This window comes from Hippoglossus stenolepis, chromosome 4, assembly GCF_022539355.2.
Source record: "Hippoglossus stenolepis isolate QCI-W04-F060 chromosome 4, HSTE1.2, whole genome shotgun sequence".
NCBI classification, from domain to species: domain Eukaryota; kingdom Metazoa; phylum Chordata; class Actinopteri; order Pleuronectiformes; family Pleuronectidae; genus Hippoglossus; species Hippoglossus stenolepis.
This window is the reverse complement of record NC_061486.1, coordinates 24,870,305-24,897,686: the sequence shown is the minus strand read 5'-3', so window position 1 is coordinate 24,897,686 and position 27,382 is coordinate 24,870,305. Positions and strand designations below refer to the sequence as shown.

Here is a 27,382-nt window from a genome sequence, read left to right as displayed (position 1 = left end):
CTCTCTTTTTTTGACTTTCTCCCTCTCGCTCTCTCTGCCGTCATGATTAGATAACTGAGAAGTACGGCTCTCATGTGTTTTGGAAAATAGAAACAGAACAAGGTGATGAGCGAGAATACTGAGTACTTGTAATAGGCGAAATGAGGACAAATTAAGAATGGTGAGATGAGGCTTAACAGGAGGGAGTAGATAAGAGGAGGGCTGTGAAATTGAAAATTAAGTTGGCAAAGGGTGAAAATGAGAAGAGTGTGTGTGGGCGAAGACTTTAGGAAAAATAGATTAACCATGAAAGAAAAAAGTTGACAGAAGAGAGAGTTTGAAAGAGGATGGAGACATGAGGTTGAGAAACGGTGGATGTGAAAAATGTGAATGTTTCAACAACGCAACTTCTCAAAAAGTAGATCCAAGGTTAACTCCTGATTCCTTTTCACTGTGAGGGATCAGAGTTTCTGAATACCGGCTGCAGAGACACACCTGCGTCACCTCTTCTTGGTGACTAGGGTCTGATGTAAAATCTGCACAATTGAAACTCATGGGTGGGGTTGTCAACACATTAAGAAATTACAGCATTACAAAGTCATGTAAAGCTTTTTCTTTTTGACTTTGTCTCTCGAAGTTTATTCTGTTCTGTTCATGTGTAATTATGCCTTATTGATGTGATTGTGTTTTAAAGCAATGCTGGTAAAAAGAAATAGTAGATATGGAGCATTGTGTGCCACACACCTTGCTGTCACACCAGTAATGCATAGAGTTTCTTTCTGATCGTCACTTAAATGCGTGCTCTTTCATTTCCAGAGCCTTATTTCTAAGTTTCATGTTCACATTTTGTAATGCTCCCATCAAAACTTTGGCCCTCTCAAGTTCTGTTGATCCCTTTTTGCAGAAGTTTCGTAAGCCTGAGCGTGAGGAGAAGGACTCAAACCGGAGAAGCGGCTCAACTGTGCAGTAAAAGCATTTCTAAGAGCAGTTTTGAGTAGGAGCAGAGAAAACTTGCATGCACGCAGGGATCTACAGTATTTAGGAGAGAGGGCGGGGTTGGGAGAGGAAGCGATACAAAATCTGAACGTGAAATGAAGAAATAATGCTCTTGAAATGAAAGATCATGTTCTTGATAGGAGAGATAGGGAAAGAGAACTCCACAGTAATGTAGCACAGATGATGAGCTGGCCTGTGGCCCTGGTCTGGACTGACAGGAGGGAATACAAAGTGGGAACACAGAATGACAATATGATACAGGAGCATATTGACAATACTGCTCCACTTCATGCCTGGCTGCACTGCACACACACATACACACACACACACACACACACACACACACACACACACACACTTTTCCTGTCACAGTTACAGGCACACTCTGTCATGCAGGCACGTCCATGCTCTGATGATGGAGGCAAACACAAGATTGCTAACTCACAGAGAGCTGGTTTGGTCTGTACCCTCTTCGCCTGCTGTTCCAAGGGCACAGGGGGATTTGGATATTGTTATGTTAATCTGTCTCTCTTTTGTGTCTTGGATCCCATTCACACACATGCACGCATCACACACGCACGCACACACACACATACACACAATGTGGACACAATATGCACAAATACACGCATGCATCATGATGCAGGATGCACACACGTTTGCTTACAAAAGGAAGGAAGTCACTGCAGACACACACACACACACACACACACACACACACACACACACACACACACACACACACACACACACACACACACACACACACACACAGAGAGAGAGACACACAGAGAGAGAGAGACACACAAACTCTGACGCAGACAATCTTCTTCAGGCTTAACTTGTGTGGGTGGGAACTGAAACCATTGCAGGAGGGCCGGTGACACAGGACCCTGATAAGCCTGGAAGAAGAGGATAAAAAGTGTGGGAGCTGTGTGTGTTTTCTGCTGTTGAGTTGACAGTGCATTGTTTACACACATGTTTTGGTAGCCTGAAACTCATTCAGCCCCCTGACCACTAGCATTGATCATTCCTTTACTTCTCCCCATGTTTTATCATAGCTGAGAATTTGATTTTATTATTTTCTTTTCAGTGGAGATAAGGACATATATTGACTTTAGCTGATCTCACAGTCATTTGTAGGGTTCACAGTATGAATGCATGTTGTGTATGGTCCCATTTGCCTGTTCGCTCATGTCTGCTTGCATGTTGGAGAGTGATAATGTGAATAAGTGCCAGTAAATCTCATTTAGCTGCAGTCAAACCATGAGCGGACTGGCTCTGGAAACCAGTGCTGCTTCCTGGATCCCTCCATCTTCATTGTGATGACATTGCGTGCTATTCCAAGCACATCTCTCAAAGTTTCTTGTCATAACCCTCATTATTTGTTATGAACAATATATTTTAAACTTGCTTCAGAATGGACTTCTCTGGGAAAAGAAAGTAGAATTTACTAAACTCTAAAAAACTAAATGTAAGTTTAAATAATGGCTTGTTTACAACTTGTCTACTTGTCTGACTACTTCTGCTTCTCGTCCTGTCAAACACTACGTTCACACTGCAAGTCTCGGCTTTATTTACTAAAATGTCGCTGTAGAGTGATGTTAAGGTCGCTTGCATCAGATTTAAACTGCATATGAAAGTGTCACAAATTCTTGTTTGAAAAGTTCAGACTGACTTGTCATAAAAAAAAAACAGACCAGAGTCAGATATGAGCAAACAAATCTGATTTGGGGCGACTCAAGCCTGCAGTAACCGAAGTGCTTGTATTGTTTTTATTTTTACCTGAATTTAAAGATATTATGTTCTGCATCTTTCCCATAACATGCAGAATTAAATCAGGGTGCCTGCAGCAGAGCGCTGCACGGGTCCATGTTTGCAAACCCGCATCCTGCAAAGCTCCTGCAAACCGCAATTATCTCCAAGTCAAATCTAGAGACATTAACATATGACCCGACCCGACCCGTCGCCTGCGATCAAACGCACATGCAACATACAAAGTCCCTCACATCAAATGGGTAATGGCCTCCTTGTGCTCCTGTTTTGGTGCTTGAGTTGGGAAAAGTGTCTGTGAACTGTCGCAGCTCCTGCAGCTGTCAGTGTGTTTCCTCAGCGATAAAGTGCGGAGCTTGTGACTATCAACAGCTAATACATTGTGGCACATTTCACAAGCCACTGAAAACGTCTCTTTGTGATCGATTTTGATGTACTGGCTAGTTCTCTGTCAGTCGTGAAACTTATCTAACTGGAAGTGAAGGAGTCAAAGGTGATTAAAAAAAGCAAGAAAAAAGTCCTTATGGCTTACTCGGCTTCATATAAACTGATTTAGTTATTTTTGCACGATCATTTTAATTTCTGATACTTTAGTTCTGACCCGCTGCCCGCCTCTGCTTGATTAATTTGTATCCGAATTTATAGCAATATATTTTTACCCGTTACACAACCTTTTCAAAGGTTACCATTGAGTTCTAGCCAGCCTGTTAGCAAGTTTATGAATATGGGTAAATGCAAGTTTAATGAATAGTGGCTTGAGAATGACGAGTACTTATGGTGGTTAAAGTCAGTGCCTGGAAGTACTTAAAATTTATTTCAAATTTTGCTCAGACACATTATGTAAGATGTTGACCACCAGCTTGCGCGCACGCACACGCACACACACACATCGACTCTAATTATATTAGGGCAGCTTTCTGTGATGCTTCACTCTTCCCAGAAACCAGCCTGAAAGATCATATTGTGTTGTTGTATATGTTAGGCGGACGATTTACTCTGATGCTTACACCTTTGCAGAAATCTCAAAAGTTTATATGGTTATAATTTTGGAGCTGAGAGAAGGCCAGAGGTTTTAACGGGTTAAACATGTTAACACTGTGACACACACGAACACACACTCTTTAAATCCATCTAGCTCATGTTTCTCAGAAACTGATGAGAATCCACCTAGTTCATAGACTGTGGTAATAAATGTCACATAACCAATATGATCTGCACATCAGAGTAAATGGCAGGAGAAGGAACTGCCTGAAAATTGTATCAGTCTGTTACAGGAACTGGCTCAATTGTTATTTTCTTTCCACATTGCTCTTTGTTTTTTTAATAAAGAAATAAGTGGAAAATTGACATTAATGTAAAAGAAGATCATGCTTATTATCATTGTATGGGTCCCCTGTGTATTTGTTAGAGTCCTTGCAGCTTTCTTGCTGAGTCACATGAACATGAAGATTTTTTGTGCTGCTTGATGCAGGGTACTGAATAATTTGTTGACAACAGAGTCAGGCAAGTGAGTGTATCTCTAGACAAGCTTCGCTTTTTCTGTTATTAAATTCAGAAAATATTAACACTACAGGAAACAACCCGGGGGAATCTGGTTGCAAGTAAACTGAACTGACTCCATAAATATTATATATTACAGTACATGGAAAATCATTCAAGGACATCCCACCAGTCTATATTATATGATGTTATGAGTCATATTGAACAGTACTGCAGTCTGAGGAGCACTGCATAAAAAAACACTATGGATTGTGGATCGGTCCTGAATTCCAATGACTGAGAGATAAATGAACCCACCGACCCCTTTCTTTGGAGTGGCCCTGGCACTGCGGTGTGTGTGTGTGTGTGTGTGTGTGTGTGTGTGTGTGTGTGTGTGTGTGTGTGTGTGTGTGTGTGTGTGTGTGTGTGTGTGTGTGTGTGTGTGTGTGTGTGTGTGTGTGTGTGTGTGTGTGTGTGTGTGTGTGTGTGTGTGTGTGTGGCACCGTAGTGGGTGCCAAGCTGATGGTTAAACACATGGTTCTGCTTCACCTGCCACCATCCATCAGTCTGTAAACTGTCACTCACAGACCTAATCTTGGCAGAAAGAGATATTACTGATACACTGATGCAATATGGCCTATTTTGCCTCCTCACTGCATCACAAGCCTCCTACACACTGTTCTGTATACAACACTCCCCTGATCTGTATGTGCTGCTTCTACAGAGGCTCAGGGTTTCTTTATATTTGTTCACTGTAGCTGCTGGACCCAAGGGGCGTTTACGTTTCATATGGGTGCATATTAGACAGCATGGGTACAGACTGTATACGACTATTTTTACCTCCGACAAGGAGGTTATGTTTTAACCCCTGTCCATTTGTTTGTTGGTTGGTTAGTTTCGTATGTTTGTAGGGTTAGGTTAAAAAAACTGAATGTATTTCCACGAAACTTGGTATGGATGTTGTTTGATTCTTGAAAGAGCCCAGTAAATTCCGGTGCGGATCTGCATCAGGAGGAGGATCTAGGAATTTTGCTAGATACTGTTTTTCTACATTTTCACTGTTTTCACTTGATGAAAAGGATTTATATCTATGAGTGTGTGAGATTTGGTGCAGCTTGAATCAATCTAAGGGAACTTTTGGGCCTTGATGGAGGTGACCTCGACTGAGCGTCATGCTAGTTGCAGCTGCAATGTTTCCTGCAATAAGTTATTGATATAGTGATTCAATATTTGTGTAATTGTGTTGTTTTGCAGCCATTAAATTGATGTGGAAAATGTCTGCCCATCAGCTGACTTGGTTGTCTGGCTTTTGTGTCTGGATACAACTCCCTGTGCGTCTCTGGATTGAATTAGGAAGTTAAGTCTAAGTATAATATCAATTTTCCTGTGGGTTCAGCACAAATATTGTATTGTAGATGAAGATGTGTCTGACAGGTTTGTCTGCTAACTGGACAGAGGGAGACAGTGTGGGGATCCATCTCAGGCATTATTCCATCCAAGCTTCTTACAGCCCCCCCAGACGGTACCTATAGAATTAGACATGTAAGAGGTATGCCCCAAAGTTAGTAAGAAGGGATGAGGGAGGGAAAAGAGGATGAATGGATTTGGGTAGGGATGAGCAGAGGGGTGGATGAGATAGAGAGGTTAATGGATGAGGGGACAGGAAAGGATGAATCAAGAAATCTGAGACTAACAGCATGGGTTGACTGGGTATATGTAGGCTTGACAGGTGATTAGAGATGTCGTTGAGGTGCCTCCCTGCACCCGGACCTAACTGACAACCTCTGTACTGAGGGGCAGGTCCAAGTCATGTCTGAAGTCATTACAAGTCTTTAATCCTGTTGGGCCAGGTCATCAAGTCACTCAAGTTTTTTATTCAAGTCAACATGCAGGTCTGTTGCATCTGTGAATGTTAAAGTCTGTCCTAGGTCAAAAGTGTGTGTAGTATATTGGTTGAAGTCTGGTGATGTAACTTCTTTCTAACACCACACCCTCTATCGACACTGACTTAAGTGACATCACTTGAAGACTTATCAGATTTTACACAGCTTCCTCTGGAGCCGCTAAAGGCTTTATACTAATATTTTCACATAAACATCCCCAGGACCTGAAACGTGATGATTAAGTTTGACTTAAGTCCAAGTCTCAAGTTTATGGCTCCAAAACACCTGCCAATAAGAAAGCAAACAGGGCTTCCCTCCCCAAATAAGTGTTTTCTTTAGTATATTGCAGATGAGGTGAAATGTGTATTTGTGTCACAGTATCTGAAAATATGTGCATAGAAATGATGGTGTGTGTGTGTTTGTGTGTGTGTGTGTGTTTGTGTTAGTGTGTCCAGTATATTTGTGCCTGCGTCTTTTAGTCCAGTTCAAACCCTATATAGAGCCATATCTCCTGGAGGGAAGACTGAGCAAGCACCAAGCACGCTCTCTCTCTCTGGCTGTCTGTCTGACCCTCTCTCAGACTCATGCACACACTCATTCATACACACTCCTGCACCGCCTCATAAACCACTGCAATGTATACGGCCATCCTGTCCTGGGTCATCCTTCAGTTCAAACACAAGTGCCCTGGGTTTTTTTATCTCACAAACGCACGCACGCACGCACACACACACACACACCAACTGTCGCTCTCTGTGTGTGTGAGAGGAGGAGAGAAACAGAGTTTTGAGGATAGCAATGATGTCAGCATCACTATTCGGGTCACTCAGTGTCAGTTAAAGTCTGCAGGGCCCAGAAACTGGGTCACCTTTCAGTGTGTGTGTGTGTGTGTGTCTGTGTGTGTGTGTGTGTGTCACCGTAATGTTCCTGCATGTATTGTGTTTCTGATTCAACTCTATCAACTGGACAGTTCATTGGCTAATATTAGCTTGGAGATGAGTCACCATTGGAGTGACATTCAATGGTCAGTCATACCATGAATGGATGTGAGCCTTCGTGTGTGTGTGTGTGTTTGAGCACACATATCTTTGTCTGTAATGTGATTAAAAGAGATGAAGTACTAACATTGCCTAATCAAAACAGAGGACCTGAGACCAACTGAACTAGGTAGATTAAAATCACCCTAAATATAAATATCAACTCTCTTGTCAACACAGGTGACTGTCCAACATAAGATATAAAACTTCTCTACAAACGCCTCATAAAGAAAAACATGGGGCTGATCTCTGGTTCAGCTTAAAATTGTAACTTTTGTTTTGGATCAAGTTTTGGATAATCATCCAACATTTACTACTGATTTACAGTTTTGTTTTAAGCCATGAATGATAAAAAACTTTGGGTTTTTGAAAACCCATGTAACTGGTGTTAACAATACATTTAATTATTTTCATTTTCTAATGAAATTTAAGGCCTGATCATTGATCTATAAAGGTTTATTAAACAATATTAAATGATATACTTACTATTAATAGAACTATTGGTTTTAGTCCATAGACCATTCGAGAAGAGTAGTGTATTACAGTCCTGATGTGACATATAAAACCAAAAATTGAGACATAGGTATTGCTTTTCTAAGTAATCTCCAAACCTGCAAACTAAAACACAACAAGATGCTCTGGAATCTTGGTGTTTTTCAAGTTGACATCTTATATGTGTATGTTATGTACGTCTAGAGCAACTGACTTGGACATTTGTATTGTCAAGCACAGCCCCTCCGTAAAATGTCAGGAAAATGTGCGTCTTCTCATCAACAGTTTATGATGAGCTTGTCAGCAAACAATTACCCAATTACACACCAAGCAGATACAGAGTAGTATTCATGTGTTTCCGGCCACCTGATGTTTGGAAGTCCAGTATTCACTCTGCTTTTTATTCTTTCATTCCCAACAGGTCAATAATTACCTGGTTCTTCAGCTGCTGAATGCTCTGATATATTTAGCAGTCTCGCTTCAGTTTGCTGTTGCTGGTTTATCAGAGCTTTCACTGCAATAAAATCTCTCTATGTCCAAAATGGATGAATAAGAAGTCATTGGTGTTTGCTGCAAAGTTTGCTCATCAGAATCCTCGAAGACATTATTTGACCCGAATCAACTGAATCTCCATAAATCATATCATTAATCTCATGGTCATATACAGGACATTGAAATGACATGAGCCTCTCAGTTGTTCGGCCAATAAGACACAACTGGAATTCAGCTGAACTGAAAGGGAGGGGAGAGAGTCCGGCACATTGTGTCCACAGAAAGTGGTCAGCTCAGTGATGACTAAGCCACGACAATCCCTTGCTGCAACACACACACACACACACACCCGCACACACCCCTCCTTGTCTCTCCGGAACATCACAGATATATGGCTTACCGTAATACAAGGTGCCAATGACTCATTGTGTGTGTGTGTGTGTGTGTGTGTGTGTGTGTGTGTGTGTGTGTGTGTGTGTGTGTGTGTGTGTGTGTGTGTGTGTGTGTGTGTGTGTGTGTGTGTGTGTGTGTGTGTGTGTGTGTGTGGTCTAGGTTTTATGAAAGTTGTTGGGGCCTAAAACTGACACATTCACATTATGGGGTTAGGTTAAGTTCAGGTTAATGTCCTTAAACTTAGGCAAGTAGTAGTTATGGATAAAGCTGTGGTCATGGAGACACAACATTGTGTATTTATGTCTGTGTGTATGTGACAACATCATCACTTCTCTGCTCCTCCTCTGTCTCCCCCTCCTTGTGCGAGGTGTGTTTCCGAGCATCTGGATGAGAAGAAGTGTGAGGGAGGAGCTGTGGCCCGTTTTGCCAAAAATCTCTGAGCCGCTGCGATGAACACAGAACATCTGGATCAGGGAGGAACACTGTGTGAGTGTGTGAGCGTGTGTGAAAGGGAGGGAGAGTGCCAAACATATCAATCAGACTCACATCTGGCCCAGCACAAAACACAGCTGGACACACATGAGTTCATGCAGACTCAACACGGAGAATACAAAGTGAATACATACTTTTAATACAAGCTGATATTAATGACATCTACACGCACATTGTTGATCACAAACGCCACAATCTAGTAACAACTAAAACTCCAACATAACAAGCTGAAGCAAAAATATTCACAACTTTCCCCATATTTTAATAGTCTACATATGTAGGTGAACTTGTCATGCTAAATTCATCCCTTTAAAACTTTTTTTTGCATCCGTCGCTGCATCTTTCGGACAAAGCGAGGGGAGACGTGGTGTCTAAACTCACGTGAAGAAGAAGAATAGGGGGTTAATAATAAAATTAACAGGCAAGAGCATGAACTCTTTAACAATATTGAACTGCATCAAGAGGAATGTAATAACAGTGGGAGTCTGACCCCAGCAGCTTAGAGCTACACAACCAGCAACCACCAGCTGACTGTCAATCATAAAGCCAGAGGGCCTACACAGAAACAATAGAAAACACTACCTAACATCTGCTTGGCAAGAATTACATCTTCGCATCAAGGTCAAACGTTTGTCCACCAGACGCAACGGGGCTCCAATTTCCAGTCAAGTTTTGAAGATGTCCGGGAGAGGAAGCAGCGATGAAGGGAGGTCAGCTTGGGTGAACAACGACATAACATCGTGTGATCGTAAGTCGTCGTCACTGCCATCTCCTCTGTAATGGATGGCTGCTGAGACTCGAACACTCGATGGGGAACTACGATGTGTTTTTTGGCACCGGGCCTCATGTTTGTGTAGTCTACGCTGAAGTGCTTATGAGTTTTGCGTGGGTTTATGATGAGAGTGGGATTTCATTTGTGCCATTGATTTATAGATTTATTTTTATGTTTTGCCCGCCTGCCAAACCTCCCCCTCTCTCTGTTTTTATTCCTCTCGTCCTTTTTTCTTTCTTCACGCAGATGGTTCTTATTGTACGAGGTGAAGTCACAGCTATGCAAGGGCTTTGCATGTTGCATGCTGGGTAAATGTCTCCACCCTAGTGTGTCTCTACACAGACTCCATCAAAGAGCATTTACTATCAGATTTCAGTTGGTTTCACCCTTTGCCGCCCAGCGAGGGGACTATCATATTTTTGTGTCCTGTCACTGTGGCACATGTGGATTTTGTGTCGTCTGTGTTTCTGAGCAACGACTCATTATTCTGAGAGCCACGACTCACAACAACAAGTGCAGAAACACATTGATACTTATAAACTAATAAATTGGGGTAGATATCTGTACATATTTAAAAGCATTTATTTAATTTAAGGATTATTTCTTTTAGAAGAGACTTTTAGAGAAACAAATAAAAATGATTACATTAGAATAAAATATTAGAATACAATATAATTATTATTATTGTGAACAGAGGAATAGACTTCAAATTTAGAAATCTAATCTATAGAAATAGATTGAAATATTATTATTATTATTGTATACAGAGAAATAGACTTTGGCGCTCAGACTCCAGAGGGAAATCGAACACCATGGATGCACAAGTAAATCCCCCCCCCCTCAGTCTCGACACTGGAGCACAAAGACGGGGCATCTCATGTTGGCTTCTGATGAGACAGTAGAAGGGGGATGACATTTTAAACTTTGACAGCCTGCAGGTGATTGACTCAAGGCGAGCTTGTTAGGTTGTAATTGGATGAAAAGACAATGAGCTGGTGGAGCTTAGAGATAGCAGGAACTGTGCATGTGACTTAGGAGGCGTGTGCAAGAAGACTGAACTTTGGCTTATAGTTTTATTACAACATTTGTGGGAAACACAGTGAGAACCTCCTCCAGCACCAGCATCTCTGTAACCAACATTATAGTTTCATGTTTACCAAACATACATTTTTAGCTCTAAGATACAAGGTTTATATTTATGCTGGCGCATGATCATGCATTACTATCCTTATATTCACTTTAGAGATAATGTAAACCTACTGTTAGAGCTGGGTTGTTGGTCCGTCTCAACTTCTTTGTCTGTTTTCCTACTTTGCATCAAACCAACCAGCCTCCTGACTCACGATTACGTGGAATTCATACGAATTATAGTGCATTACTTTTAGTAGTGTTTCCTACGAAATCTGGATGAGAACAGCCTGAACCATTCAACCCTTTCATTTTTTCTACACATATTCCAGATGTATTGTGAGTCATCTACTCTCATGAATCTTACATTGTTTGGGAACTTTGAAATTGCCACTCAGATGAGCAGGAAGTGGATTTTCATTCTGTGTATACTGGTATGTTCATGTGCCTGTCTCCCACATGTTTCCCAAGAGTATGAAGTATGTAAAGGGGTAACTTGATGGGTTGTGACACTCATTTTTATCACCTCATCTCTTAATTCCCTCACTTCTGCCAGTGATTTTTCTCTTGATCCGATACTATTAGTTCATATTACTTCATTTCGGTCTCTTTCCCCTTGTGGCCTGGTATCTGATGCCAGATACCAGGCAGATATCCTCCTCCTCTTCCTCCTCTACTGCTGTCCCAAACCATATGAGGGCAGTTACTGGGCATCATGTATTCCCCATCCAGTCCCCCTGTCCCCCATCCTGCTGCCATAACTCCCCCTTCTGCCTCCCTTGTGGGGTATTATGCCCGCACGCACGCACGCGCACACACACACACACACACACACACACACACACACACACACACACACACACACACACACTCACATTCACACCTGCTACAGTAGTGCTGGTGCCAACCAGGTGCCAGTTATTTGGAGATTTGCCCAGAAATGACTGGCACACGCCTCGACATGTGTGCAAACCTTACTGCAGATGGGGCTTGTATGTATTTGTGTGTGTGTGTGCATGCCTCACATGCCAGCAGAATGACTGAGCCACTTTAGCTGTTTGATTTAAATGCTCTGCATTACACACACATCTGAGCGGTGTGCGTGGTGTGTGTGTGTGCACATGCTTCCAGCAAACCAGCCTTTGGCCTTACCAGTAACAGCAATGATTATGAGAAGTGATGTGTCTGTATATATATATATATATATATAATTGCATTTAAACCCAGACCTGTGTGTAGAACAGCAAAGCGGAAAGTTCCTCTCTTCAGGATACAGCACTCAGCCATACAGATGGACATTACTTGTCTCCAGTGTAATATTTATGTACTTTCACACCCTGTTGTAGCCAGGATGCCAATAATTGGAGCAACCAGATGGTAAGACCAGTTTTTACTCAGATTACCCATTAAGACATATGGAAGAGCACAGGCAGTGAGGGAACATTTTACACACAGTCTTTCATTTCTTAATATTTTGCATTGATGCTATATTTAAAAGAAGTCAGATTTCCTCTGTGTGCTCTGCGGTTGGTTTTAATATCATACTTCTCTTATCAGATCAACTAATGACAATTTAAATGTGTTTAAAAAATACATGTATAGAGAGCGAGTGGACCACAGTGATTGGAGTCTTAGACACGAGTCAGAGGGACCTTAAAGTCAGAGTGGATGGTTTGAAGTGGGTACTAGAGCAGCAGGTTGTGCAGTTAACTCCGTCTTGATAAGCGGAGAGGAGCCACGGGAGGAGAGCTGTTTTTATCTCCACGTCTTCTTTTGAGGGAGGATCATGGAGGAATGAAAACAGTAATTATCATTTTTAAGCAGGTCATGTTTTGATGGCATCGTGTTTCATTATGCTTGAAAATTAGCATCGCTAAACAGGCCAGAGGGCTGAATGGTCTAATTAAGCAGCAGAGAGGACTGGAGTGTGTTCAGAGAAGGATTGGTGTGTGTGCATGTGTTTGTGTTTGTGTGTGTGTATGTGTGTGGGTGTCTGTGTGTATGTGTGTGTGCGTTGATCAGTTTTCGCTCAGCAGTCTTGATGTTTCTTGGAGAGATGAAAGCATCCTGCTCGATGTGTTCATCAGCGTTCACGTTGTACCTGTGTGATGTGCACTGTAGCCCGGATTGTCTGTATGGAGAATCAATAGAGCATCCTGGCGGGAAGTGTTTATGACTCTCTGACTGCCTTGTTAGTGCATAACGAGCTGGAATTGGTCAATGAAATCAATCCCAATTCACTCATAATCATCATGTATGAAACACACGACCACAGTTCCAAGCTCTCAGCTGGCGTTCTTTTAATTTATAGCTCAGCTCTGCTTTATTACATTATTTAATTAGCTTTTATGAGTCTCACTGTCATGTTCAGAGTAAATTTATGCTTTTTCAATTGTTGTTTTAGTTTTTTGTCTTGGTCGTTATATGACAGAGAATTATTTGATTGTGATTACCTATTTCATCCTATTGAGCCTTTGTTTTTTTTTTGTGTGCCCCCCGCAGTACCAGGGAGCACGTGACCCCGGAGATGAACAAGCTTCGTCAGAGCCTGAGGAGGAAGAAGCCCACCTACGTGCCAGAGGCCAGCAGACCCCATCAGTGGCAGGCTGACGAGGAGGCGGTACGCAAGGGCAAATGTAACTTCGCTGTTCGGGTGAGTTCTAGTCCAGCGCTGTACCATTCCTGACCAGTATATAATATATATTCATGGATTTCCTTCCCAGGCAGATTATTAATGGAGAACATGAATAAAGAATGAGTCATATTGACAAATGAATAATCTTCTGGGGGAAGACTTAAACTTTGCTACACATATCTCGACTAGATAAACCAAAAGGTCACACCCATTACAGTAAATGAAAGTTTCCTGGGTCTTAGCCCACAGTTCATTCACCATTACTTATGCCTCTGTATATGGTTGCTCAACTATACCAGGTGCATAGGATCCTTATTTGTTCAGCACCTTGTCCTTGAACATCACAGGAGACGAGTGAGTTCAGAGGGAGCTTGAGGACAAAGCCATTCAGAACTTTTATATACTTATTACCTGAGAAAAAGATGTGAGATCAATGCAACTCCAGATATTTAAAGTATGAAGTATTGCACAATTTAAATGGTAAAACCTGAGGGAGACATATTATGGTCGACATGCACTGAATACACCACATGATGGACAGGGGTCCCACAACATCACGTCAAAACATCATTGATTGAAAATGAAATGTAGGTCAAGCTGAACCGCGCGGTGACAATAACAGAGAGTTCACAACTCCACTTGTCTGAATACAGATTATTCCTAAACAGCTTTGTTACTTCAAAGTTTGATCAGTCTTTGGAAAAGTTGTGGAACATAGAGATAAAGTTGTATGATAAGCTGCGGTTAATCAACCATTCCAGCACAAGCAACCTGCGAGCACCCAAATGTGCACGGCCCGATGTCCAAAGTCATGTGTTGGTGTGTAGATCTATGTTGAAATATAACTATCGTTATATCTCTCGTTGTGTTGGTTTGCCCTCTTATGGACATAATGTGCAAAAATAAATATTCCAATGCATTTTCATAAATAAAAGTAATAACTGGATGTTATTTGTTTGGCAACATGAGACTGAAAGATCATGACATTCACATCCTCATGCCAAATAAACAAAAATATCTTGTTATCAGTAGAATATTGGATCCTCCCAGGAACCCTGTGGTATTTTCCCTTTGGGCCAAGAACAAACTCATATTTTCGCTCTCAGCGGAGTGCCACACGTGCAATAAATGCAAAAGATGCATTATTAATGGGCCAATTTACTGATAACAAGGGCTCATCTGTGTTGCTGAGAGTCAAAGTGATTTGTTGAGGAGCTGGAGAGATGATGGCAGTAAGAGATGGAGGGCAGAGAGGGACGAATGACGACGAGGTGGAGTTATAGATTAAGGAGACCACAGGAAATGACAGGGTGAGGGATGAGGGCACACGGCGGGGACGGGGAGACATTGTGAGATATGAAATGAGGAAGGGAGATGTAGAAGTGGATAAGAGAGGCGAAGAGAAGGACAAAGACTGAATGGTGGAAGCTTGAGAAAAGGGAAAGGGAACAAAGGACGATCTGTGTGTAGGAAAAGGCAGAGTAAGCTTCTGAGGCAGGCCGATGGAAAATGGTCCTGATCGTAATGTTCCAAAGGTTCACAGGGAAATGGAGCTCAGAGCCTTACAGCAAGAGATCGTAAAAAAAAATTGTTGCTTTTCCTTTTCCCTTGACTCTTCGTTCTTCTGTTCACTTCTTCTTTCTCACTCGTCTGCCTTCCCTCAGTTCTACTCCTCCAATGTATTCACGAGTCATGCACTATTAATGCCTCTTCAAGAGCTGCTGAGCTGCACTAGAGAAAAAGAAAAGTACCATTGTGAGCTCAACACTGAGAGAAAAGTTTCAGAACAGCAGTAAGTTAAGAGGAGGGGAGAGTGGAAATCCAACTAGTGATGCAAGCAGGATAAACAGATAAAGATCATTGGTTGCTTGATTTGTTTATGTCTTCGCGCCTGCGTCAGCCAGTGGCCGGACGATTTATGTTTTTGGGTTGTCCGTCTGTCCCATTACTGTGAACACAACGTTTCAGGAACACCTTCAAGAAACTACTTCAAATTGGGTTAAAAAAATTAACTTGGATTCAAGGTTGACCTGATTCAATTTGGGTGGTCAGAGGTCAAGGTCACTGTGGCCTCTTAAGCAGGATATCCCAAGTTTCCTTCAGGGAATTTCTTCTTTCGACCAGCTGTCACTTGGAGTCAAATATGAACTGATTAGATTTCAGGGGTCAAAGGTCACTTGACCTCATAAGTCTGAAAAACGATGTAGTCTCTCAACACTCTCCATCTTTACTTTCTCTGGATATGGATAGTAGTAGCCTGTGGATTAGTTTTCTGGTCTACAAGGGTAAGGGTTACTATCAATAAAGTCTATAGTATTATTATTATAGCCCAGCAATATTATATTTCGAGTTCAATTTGTTTGTTCATCGTTGCTTTTCTAAAACTTGTCCTGCACTTCACCGTGGAAAGACCTAATTCTTTTTTCATAGGTAGTGAGAATTTACGTGTTTTCCAATCCAACACGGTGCAGCTGATGGGTTCAAATCAACCCCTCACACAAGCAGTGTTCTTATGAGGTCTTGCTGTTTGCCTGCTGCATATTAAGAACACAGAAGCCTTGTCATTATGATTGTAACATTAGAATATATAAAATCCAGCTGTCCATCCAAAAATACCTGTACATACATGTGTAGGCCTATACACAGGTTTTTGCTAACCGATTGTATCCACTACCATTGCAGAGCAAAAGCCAGGTGTCGGTGGTTTTTTTGGCCAGTGGTAAAGGGGCTCTTGTTGTCATGGTGTTGCAGAAAGCCATACAGGCAAAACTTGAATCTAACAAACTGCTACCTTTGGATAATTGTCGCTCTGCAGCCTCTTAAGCAGGTTTATATGATTTTAACAATCTGAGACCAAACTACTGCACTCAGAGCTCTCCTTCTTTCCTCCTCACTTGGCTCCTGACTCCAGCCGGGCTACTGGAGCTTTAATTGCGTCCCCGTTGGCTCTCCACACACACCACAGCTCAACACTGGAGAGACAACAAGAAGGGATGTGAGGCTATAAATTACTCTCCTGTCCTTGTTATCAGCAGCAACATGCGGCTGTAAATCCAGTATGCCTGCTTATTAGCAGCTTCACACCTGTCAATTTCATAGCACTTACAGAAATACTGACACAAGCTAATGAGGCTTTGGTGATTATTACGTCTCGTGCTTTGGTTTTCACGTAGTTTTCAGTTCAGCTCAGTTGTTGCGTCGCTGGCCTCAAGGTTAGATGTAAAAAAAATGTAACAACATCTGTCAACATCTGTCTGGTTCTGGCTTCATGTGTTTCTGCTTTCTTTTCTCCTCAGTACCTGGGGTTGGTGGAGGTGGAGGAGTCGAGAGGGATGCATGTATGTGAGGACGCAGTGAAGAAGCTAAAAGTTGTACGTATCCCTCACACACACACACACACACACACACACACACACACGCACACGCACACGCACACACAAACACGCTCACACACACTCACACACGCTCCTTGTCTTATGATGTTGTTATCCCTCAAGGACGGTGCTATTATCAGAACACCTGCGTCACTCCTGAACATAAAACATTGCAACATCCCCTTTGTTCTGGGCTCATTTGCCCGTTCATGCAGTCTATGTTGATTGACTGACAGACGGAAGTGCCACCACAACGCTCAACACTCTCCCATGTTGTGGTTTTTTTCTTCTTCATCACTTTAATCTCCTACATCTTCCTCCCTGGTTGGTCTTATTCCATATCTGTCAGCCTGGCTGCTCATCAGTCGCTCTCGGTCTGATCCCACTATACCCAAGAGAGCGGAAAATGAGATCTGAGCTAACATAGACACATATAAACACATACTGGCACACACACACACACAAACACACAGTTTGGCCCCTTGGGAAGCTGGATTGGATCAGGGAGCGTGTGAACACAGTGACACAGACTGGCCAGTGTCACACACTCAGTGGTTCTGCACTGAAGCAATGATGTGTCTTTTGTCACTTTCTTCACAATCTTCCCATCTGTAGCTCTGCCACCACTTCTCTTGAGCAATGGGATCCAACTGGACCTTTGCATGAGAAACCGAGAAGCATATCTTCTGTTTCCAACGTACAATCATTCTATAACCTGATTTAGCTTTCTCAGAGAAGTTTATTTTGCACATGAGAAATGTTTTGTGCAGCGATTCAAATCTCCATTTAGTACAATTTTCCTCTTTTAATTCTCCCTGATGGATCAATTCTGTTTCTTTCCATCTTCTATCTTCATCAGCATCTTTCTTCTGCAGCAGCCCCTCCTCTCTGCAGATTCTTGCACTGAAAACATTTCTTTCGAGTTGCCCCCTCCCTCCACGTCCTCTTTCAGCTTTCATCTCCTTCTTCACCCCTTTCCCTCCACTACTCCTTGTGTCTTCACCTCCGTTCTCACTCCCTCTCTCTTCCTCTTGGTAGGATTATGCAAAAATGGAAGCTTGTCATTGCTTTGCTGTGGGTTTCAAAGCCACTTTCTGCAGTGCTCCGATTTCTGCACACACACACGCACATGAAAACACATGCACACACAGAGCTCCACACTCTTCTTCAGCTCATGTATTTTTAGCATGGCCCATGCTGAGTGTGTTATTAGCTCTGCCTGGTGTCCTCCTCTGGAGAAATGACTCCTGGTGCCAGCTGGCACAGTTTTTAGCTCTGCCTGCCTCTCCGCTTCTTAACCCACTGCTACCTCATTTGCTTGTAAGGGTGTAATGATCGCCTTACATAACTGCAAATGAAGGAGCAAAACAGGCTGTTCATGCTAATAGCTTGTTGATTGCACCTCTGTAAGAATCAGTCAGGAAGCACCTGGTGAAATGGGCCAATGATTGAAGCACATTTATGATGTAACTTGATCTCTTGAGTTATAAATCATTCACGTTCTCTACTTTTCTGTCTTTTTTAGAGCGGGAAGAAGACAGTAAAGGCAGTGTTGTGGGTTTCCGCTGATGGTCTCAGGGTGGTCGATGAAAAAACAAAGGTAAGAAAACATTTGTTTTTGCATGTGTCACCTCTGTTTCTTTGTTTTGTCCTCCTCTCTTGCTTCCCTGCTTGTTTACCTCATCACTCTCTTAGCCACAAAGATGGCAGATTTGTGTTTCACATGTATTTGTGTTGTCAGCCTCTGAAGATAAACAGATATACCTCCACCAAGGCCCAATAGTCCCCTTAAATTCAATCAAGTCACAAAAAATAGTACACACTCATATATTAGTCCTCTAATTGTGCCTGATTTTTTCCATCAAGATCTATTATTCCCTGGGAATTTGGTAACAATGTCAAAAAACAAGAGAAATCCTGGAACTGCCTCCTGATGCGGATCAGCACCGAAATGTTTTTTTCCTCCTTTCCTCCCTGACCCATATCACATCCTTTCACTAAGTTTTGTGGAAATCTGTCCTGTAGTTTTTGTGTAACCCTGCTTACTAACAGACAAACACAAATGATGACATAAAGAAACTGTTTTCTGAACAACAGGTGACAGAAATGTCTCCTTAATCTCTGACACGTTTTCCATCCTCAGACCAACAACAGCAGCCTGGTTTCAGAGCTGATATATGTGACTCATGGTATCTTGCTGAAAATGCATAGTGGGGGAGGGAAGATCAAGTAAACACAGACACACACACACATGCACTTGAGCAGTGTCTGGTGGCCAGGGAGGCCTCCTACTGCTTCTATTGAAAGAAGAGCTGAATATAGAGCGATACAGAATAGAGGAAAGAGGGAGAGAGCCCAGTGGAGCAGCATCTCCCTCACCCGCACTTGCTCTGCTTTACAGTGATGTGTTTCAGGTAGATAAACAGTATCCTTCCCCTCTCTGCCACAGAGTCCCAGTGTTTTCCAAAACATTTTAAAGACACACTTTGTAGCAGTAGAGCTGGTGCCCCACGTATGGGGACTTGGGTTCTCATGCAGGTTCAATAAAGGCAAAATGACCCCCACATTTTTTTGGTTTCAAAAGACGCACTGCTACACTGGGACAGATGTTTCTTCCTCAGATGTTTCTTCCTCAGGCGTTCCTTCCTCAGTAGCCATATCACAGTCCCGGCTGAGGACCAAAGGTGATGGGCCTTTTCTGTCAGGGCTCCCAGTCTTTGGAACAATCTCCCTGAGGAGACATACTCCTTATCCTCTTACTTTATTTCACTCTTTTCTCATTTGTAAACATTTTTTATTTTGTATTTGCGCTGAGCTTCAAATTGATTTTAATTGTTTCTTTTAGTTTTTTTCAAATTTTTTGGGGGGGTAAAGCACCTTATGACCTGTGTTTTAAAGGTTGCACACCAGCACAAATAATCCCCAAACAATGAAATAGTCCCCAGGAAATGCTAATCTAATGTAATCTATTTCTGTTTAAATATTGTTTGCAACAAACCACAGTGCAGCTGTTTTGAAACCATTACCGTGACTCATGATTTAAGTCTTGGGCTTGGGGTCAGGAAGGGCTGAGGGACTAACACTGCATTAGATTGTCTTCTCTTTAACCTTCTTTTAATCCTCCTTCATGTTCTTGTCTATATCTTGTTAACCAGTGGCTTACCTGACATGTAGCTTAGAATCCGACATAAATGTTTAATGTGGGTTAAAGTTATTACCTCCACCAAGGAGGTTGTTTTTACCCCTGTCCATTTGTTTGTTGGTTGGTTTGTTGTACAGATTGTCACAAAACTTGTAGGAAGGAGCCAGGAGAGAAGCTGTTACATTTTGGGATGCATCAAGGAATTTTTGTCTTTAACATTGTGAGAGGGCATTTTTCAACATTTTCCTTGACTTCTCAGAGAATAATTCATGGATCTTGTCAAAAAATATCAGACACGTTGAGGGGACTGATATCTATAAGTGTGTGTAAAAAAAAAAAGTGCTTTCATAAGGGGGATGTTCCAGTTCTCTATATGTGAAATAAAGTTTCCACATATTTGCTCAAGCAAAATTCATTTAAATTAATTTCACTCCAGATATTTTCCCCAGGAGTGTGTAGTGATTAAAAACAAAGAAGAGTCAACGTCTGACCCAAGTGTTCATCAACCCTAAATGAAAGCTAATGTTGCGAAGATGTTAACTATAAGCCTCCTGCCTCCACCCATGAATCAGCATGTATGCCCTTCATAACACCCACACATTAGTCCAAGCCTGTGAATGTACAGTACACGTAGGTTAATGTGGGTGAGCATGAGAGTCACAGCTCCTGACGACCTTGGTGATGCATCAATAGAAAGAAAGAGTCAAGTCTTTTTCTTTGAAGCAGTTTCTCTGTGCACAAGGCTGAGCAGCTTCTCTGCTTGGATACAAAAGCCTGAGTCACACAATTCTGTGCTGTGTTCTTCCTTTCAGTGATGTAAGGACGTGATCTGAGTCACCTTTTCCCACACACACACGCAGAAAACTCTAGAAAACACACCGATAGATGTGTTTCTATAGGATGAACAACTTACTGTACCAGTGAGGGGGAGCACACACACACACACACACACACCCACACACACACACACACACACACACACACACACACACACACACACACACACACACACACACACACACACACACACACACACACACACACACACTGCTCTCCGCTCAGCCTTTCGCCTCGGTACCAGCATCCCCCTTCAATCACTAATTGGCGCACAATGAATGGCCTGTTTTTCCTTCACCTCTTTCTCCGCAAATCCTTCCTTTTTTCTCCTCATTTCCCGTCCTCCCTCTTCCTCTATTCCCCCCCCCCCTCTCTTTGTTTTTCGCCGACACTGGAGGAGAGGAAGGAAGTGCATGGATGAGTGTGTGAATACCTCTTTCTCTCTCTTCCCTTTCTTCTGTGTTTCGGCGCTTGTTTTCCTTCTCTTTCTGTTTTTGGTGAGTCAAAGAGGTGAGCCGGGGCCCCTTAATGTACACAGAGAAGGAGAGGGGCCCCTCTTAGTCTCCTCTATCGTGTCTATAGACAGTGAGACAGCCTGAATAACCCTTTTTAGTGAAGGACGGGTAAGTAGAGAGAATATCCCTGAGGTGAGCAACAGGGTTCAGGGCTATTAGTGTCCCTTTCTTTTCTGTCACTGGTGGGTGTATACATAGGCTGGAGTGATGAGCACTTCCTCAGGTTAACTAAGGTTGAGAGCAGTGTGTCAAGCTCTGGATCAGTCTATAACCTGGTGTCCTATTATTGAAGGTCATGTATTTGGTTAGAGAGACAATATCCTGTCAGATGTGATTTGATGAGATCTACAGTGTAGACAACTGGACTGACTTCGATTCTCTCTGTGTCTGTTCCCTTCCGTCTCTCTCAGGACCTCATCGTGGACCAGACCATAGAGAAGGTTTCATTCTGCGCTCCTGACCGAAACTATGACAAGGCCTTCTCCTACATCTGCAGAGACGGGACCACCAGACGCTGGATGTGCCACTGCTTCATGGCTCTCAAAGACTCGGTGAGTGGACAAGTAACCTGCCATCGACCATTCAGGGACGAGCCATGAGAGTTAGGTCCAAGCCAAGATAACGTCTGTTCCACTCGTTTTTTGACTCTTACTCAGCCTTTCTTTCTTGATAAAAGTTCCTGGATAAATCAGCATCCAGCATTAGTTCTTAAAAATAGTTGGTTTGCACACAATAAACTCCCATAAAAAAATGACCAGTGTCAGCATAGGTGCTCACATGTTGAATAACTTGGTGTTATCCATATCCATAAGAATCACCACAGCAGTCTTTCTTGTAGTCTCTGCTGTCTAAAAAACTCTACCCCCTTTAGTACTTTCTGGCCTGAAGTATCTGCACAAGCTGCAGCCCCACACAGAAAAATATTAGATGTTGTGTAATAAAATGAATGCTCTTATTTCAACAAAAAGAGTGAACCCCAGAAGATATTGTTGAGTAATCCTCAGTTCCAAGGCTGTACTTTATTCATTAACTTTATTACTAATGTCACCAGGGTTTTGAATCAGGTTTTCTTACACTTGGAACAGAACCTGAAAGTTATTGTTTCCCTTTGGCTCACAATTACATTTTTACAACTTTTTTTTTCTTCCAAATTAAGAAATTGGTATTTCAGTCTTATCTTGGACATTTTTCATTTTATTGTCGGGTGAGCTCTTAAAAGTGTGTTTGTTTCAATCCAGAGAGGCGTTGATAAGTCTATAAAATTATTATTTGTTAATTTTAAAAAACACTGATTTTGATGATGAAATATTAATCAAGAACATGCATGTATTTAAATATTTTTTCTTGGTTAAACTTCTGTAGTGTGAGTTTTTTTTGATTGTATACGTTTTATAAGATATAATCAGATGTCATGTTGGAGCCCTGAAATTGTTCTCGACATTTCACACACTTAACAGTTACCCAGGTAATAGAAGTAAATAATCATGGCTTCAGCCATATTTAAAATGTTGAACCCACACTAACACACAGTACAATCTTGAACCATGTATCATCAAGCACATAAATCCATTTTGAAGCACTAACGTCTAAGTATAGATGGGATTTGTGGTGTGAATGTAATGGATTCATTTGTTATGTTGCCAGCATAACCTATTGATTTTTAACCCCTCATGTTTATTTGACTCACCTCGGGATGAGGAGGTTGAGATTTAATGACGACTGCAATAGAACCAGTCTCGTCATGGTGCATTGTGGTTTCAGCCCCAATCGTGGTTTCATCAGCTTAGACTCTGAATTGAATTATTAATGTGAATGGAAGAGAACGTTGCACAGACCTGCGGGATTAGGAGTGAGGATTAGACAGAAGCCCACAGAGTTATCTGTCCATCTCTGTGTCTCTGTTTTAACTGCACATACTCTGTGTTTACTGAACTGTGTCTACCCTAGCTGTCTGTGCAGAGAGAAGAGGTGATGTCAGGCAGGAATGCGATGGGAAAGTAGGACTAAGTTGCAGAAAGCTGGTTGGAATTAGTTGCATTCAGAGGCACAAGGCACGCTGACGTTTAACCAGGTGTTAGGTTGATAGTTGCACTCGAATCACTGTGGCATCTCTGTTACACGTGATTGTACAGATTTGATTTTAAGGTTGTCATGAACATTAAGCACATACTACATACAAACTCCTCTGTGTGTTCAAACCCTTATTCTGTTTTTTAGAAAGTGTTAAAACCATCAGTGGGTGTAACCTTAAAGTTCTTTTAATCGCTGCCTTTTTTACTCCACTAGGGGGAGAGACTGAGCCATGCAGTTGGCTGTGCCTTCGCTGCTTGTCTGGAGAGGAAGCAGCGCAGGGAGAAGGAGTGCGGCGTGACGGCGTCCTTTGATGCCAGCCGCACCTCATTCGTTCGCGAGGGCTCCTTCCGTGCAAACTCCGCGTGCAACCAGCAGGGCAGCAGCAGCGAGCGGGATGACAAACTGCAGGACAAGAAGAAAGGTAGGAGGGTATTTCAAAGTGTGAACCACAGACTGTATAAAAAGATGGAAGGCATGACAGCTCCTCAAAAGGGAAGCCAATGCACCTCAATGGCCTCCTGGTAGCGGGCAGAAGTGCAGGTCGAAAATCCTACATCCTCCATATAAAATTTCATGATTGACAGCTGAAACTGATTCGTGATTGGTCGAGCGTGAGTATAGGCAGGACCTCGATACCGCTGTTTCGCTACTGCACAGGCTCTAAATGACGTCTTTGGAGCAAGATGGCAGTTCATATCCAGGATATTTTGGCTTAATTTCTGGAAATGGAGATGCATCGTCCATCTTTATATACAGTCTAAAGCAAGCACGCATAGGCAAACATTTACTTCAATAACCTTTATGTATATATATATATATATATTGGAAATATGTCATCTTTATGGGACATGAATAATGTCTTGATCTATCCTACTTGTTTCCCCAGCAGACCAGCCCTCTGGCATCCCAGCTCTCCCACCTGGCTCCGCCTCCCCGCCCGAGGGTGCAGCGTCCCCCATGGACCGCCAAGAACCAGGTGGGCCTCACGCCATCCCTCGCCGCCACGCGCCCATCGAGCAGCTGGTGCGTCAGGGCTCGTTCCGGGGATTCCCAGCACTCAGCGGGAAGAACTCCCCCTTCAAGAGGCAGCTGTCGCTCCGCCTCAACGACCTGCCATCCACTCTGCAACGCAAGACTGACTTCCAGGACAAGAACCCTGGTGAGTTGAGAAGCTATTGAAGTAAGACTCACAGGTGAGGTGGACTCATCGAGGGACGAGCCATATGCTTCCTGTTATCTGCTGTTGATGAGGGTCAGAAGGTCCCAACCTAGCTGTTCTCACCCATTTGTAGAAACACACTGATCAGTCATTTTGGTTGTTAAAATGTCACTATGTTAAAGAGGGGTTAGGGACTGTACAGTTTTTTGCAGTCGTTCCTACAATTTCCTCAAACAAGAATTATATTACATTTCAGCCTTCACTAGAAAACAAGAAAACAAAACAAGAAAAACAGCAAATCTTAGGTTCTGTGGTTGTGTCATTGCTCACCACCTTCTTCAAACACTTATTATCTGACATCAGTGGCGGGGAAAGGACTGTCAGGAAAATTCCACAAAAATGCTTGTTTTAACATTTGTCATATGATTATGAATTGCTAAATACATTGTTAATGTTTGATTTTGTGTCTTTGTAAAAATTACTTTTTGATAATATATTGAGGTACATTGAGGATTATTGAAATTTCTACTTTACTTTTGTTATTTATGTTAGAAAAAAATGATGCCAACTTAGTACTGTTTTTTATTATGACTTCATGGGGGATGGTGTTACTGTGTGTTAGTCAAAGGATGGTGCTAAGAAAACATAAGTAATGCTACAAAGGGCCTTTATAAAGTGAACTGTATGTTCCCACCACAATAACATTTGCACAGTCCCTTAGAGGGGAAGGAGTCACAAGCCAAGTCACTACTAGATTTAACAGAAGTTGCCCTAACATGGTAAGAACTGACTGTTCCCTTAAATTTTATTTCAAAAGCACTTGAAACAGCATGTGGATCATATTTGGTGAGTAAATCAAACTGAAACAGTTTCCACAGACACTTTACTAGACTGACACCTTTAAAGCTGCTGAGTAAAAACCTCCCACATCACACTAGAATGATTCCTCATGTCAGATACGTGGCTCAAAATAAAAGCATATTTTCCAGCTGTTATCGCAGAGGAAAGTCGAGCATATTGGAGGTGAATGCTGAGGCTTAAATATAGAAGCCATGAGATCAATACACTTTATTAACATTTGTCTCAGAAGCGATCAATTCACTTGATATCAAAATGCCTCCTACAGTGAAGAAGGGGATGGCTCCCTTGCATATAGGACTTTTTTTTTGTTCTCAAACTCAAGTCCCCAAATCATTTTTAGTTATTAATTAATAGCTTAGTTATGTCCCCGTTTATAGACACAAACAGAAGCTATGCACTCAGGAACTGTGTGTTTCACTTGCATTGTGGTGGTTTGCAGACTGGAGCAGTATTTACTTTTCCATTTGGCTTTGGTGTGACATCCCCGAGCCCTGACTGGAGAGGTCTAACCAATCATATTACAGAATGAACCTTCAGTGTAATCCACAAACTTTCCTTTCATTGAATGTGGCCCAAGATAAAAAGCAGTTATGTGAAGTGCTGTCAGTGCAACAGCACTGATGCCTGTTGCCTCTGCCACTCCGAGAGCTCCTGGCATTTTACTAAGACCAATTAATAATAACTGACTCACCCTCACAGGTTGATGTACACACACACACAGGAACACTCGCACACAGACACACCAACTCAGTGTGGTGCCACAGGATCAGAGTGCTCAGTAGCGAGGCTGATTACAGTCATTAGCAGAGATGAGAGAGTTGACACCGGCGCTCCTCTGACTGGAATACTAAAGCACAACAAGCACCTCCCACTCTCACTCCATTCATTATATTCTCCTCTTTCATTTCTGCCTGTTATTCTTCAATAAATGTTAGTGTATATGTCCAGTGGCAGTGGATTTGGTGGAAGGTTGAATCCTAAATGCATGGTAGCTACTATCTCTCCCTCGTACACAAACACAGCAGACACAAATCCACTGCCTCCCAGCTTCCTTGTGACTCTCTGAACAATTGGTGTATTGATTTGTGTGGTCAATCTGCTGTCCTGGTTAGCCTTCAGAAAGCTTTCTACCAGCCCTTACACACACACACACATAGACACACGTGTGAAGGGCTTGGAGTGCTTGTGAACTATGTGGGACATTCACAAGAGAAGAGTCAGTTTTAGTAGAACTAAGCAAAGACGACCCATCTTTAACGGGAGGCCTTACACATGCCTGCAGCCCCCTCTGCACCCTCCAATATCAATTAGTGACTGTAGCTACAATGCACAGATGAGAGAGACATGCTCAAGAGTGGGCTTGAATCGTTCTGCAGTAGGATTCCTGGAGGTGTAGGGATCTGACCCACAATGGGCCCATCTATGGAAAACATGTATTAATTTACTAAGTCCCACTCCTCTATGTATGTATCTCAATTCAGGAGCTGCATCCTTCAGAGGATGCAATCTGCCCAGGGCATAGACCTCGTAGGCCGAACCGAAATTAGACAGACTAGTGTTTCTGTTCAGTGTCATAAGCTCATCCCGCCTCTTATTCTGTTGCTCAGCAAAAGAGCTGAAGTTGGACACGACAAGAAAGTTTTAATGCCCCTTGAGTTTTTAACGTGTACCGCTATTTGGTTGACTTGAAGTGTGCTACTCAAGTATTGAACGTCTTGTTGCCTTCCAGCGTCATTACCTCTTTGAAAAAAGGTTTTGTCACCAAAGCACAATGAATCCAGGGATAGGTTGAAGGATCCACCCATTGGAACCTTTGTTTCTCTGGCATAAAGGATGCATTTGTTGGCTGCATTCGAAGGAGCCTTTAAAA

General features: G+C 42.4%; 1 protein-coding gene across 4 annotated transcripts in view; it reads left to right on the top strand.

Moving 5' to 3' along the window:
- numbl (NUMB like endocytic adaptor protein) overlaps positions 1-27,382 on the top strand; it is a 61,114-nt gene that overhangs the window by 28,946 nt on the left and 4,786 nt on the right. For 2 of the 4 annotated variants that reach the window (XM_035154997.2, XM_035154996.2), the window contains exons 2-7: positions 13,419-13,569; positions 16,848-16,922; positions 18,451-18,525; positions 21,830-21,970; positions 23,706-23,913; positions 24,379-24,651. In XM_035154997.2, coding sequence (XP_035010888.1) covers positions 13,444-13,569; positions 16,848-16,922; positions 18,451-18,525; positions 21,830-21,970; positions 23,706-23,913; positions 24,379-24,651 — 898 coding nt within the window. In that variant the 5' untranslated portion in view covers positions 13,419-13,443. Of the gene's footprint in view, positions 1-12,165; positions 12,294-13,418; positions 13,570-16,847; positions 16,923-18,450; positions 18,526-21,829; positions 21,971-23,705; positions 23,914-24,378; positions 24,652-27,382 lie in introns of those variants that run through there. The other 2 variants (XM_047339661.1, XM_035154995.2) reach the window with 2 other exon arrangements.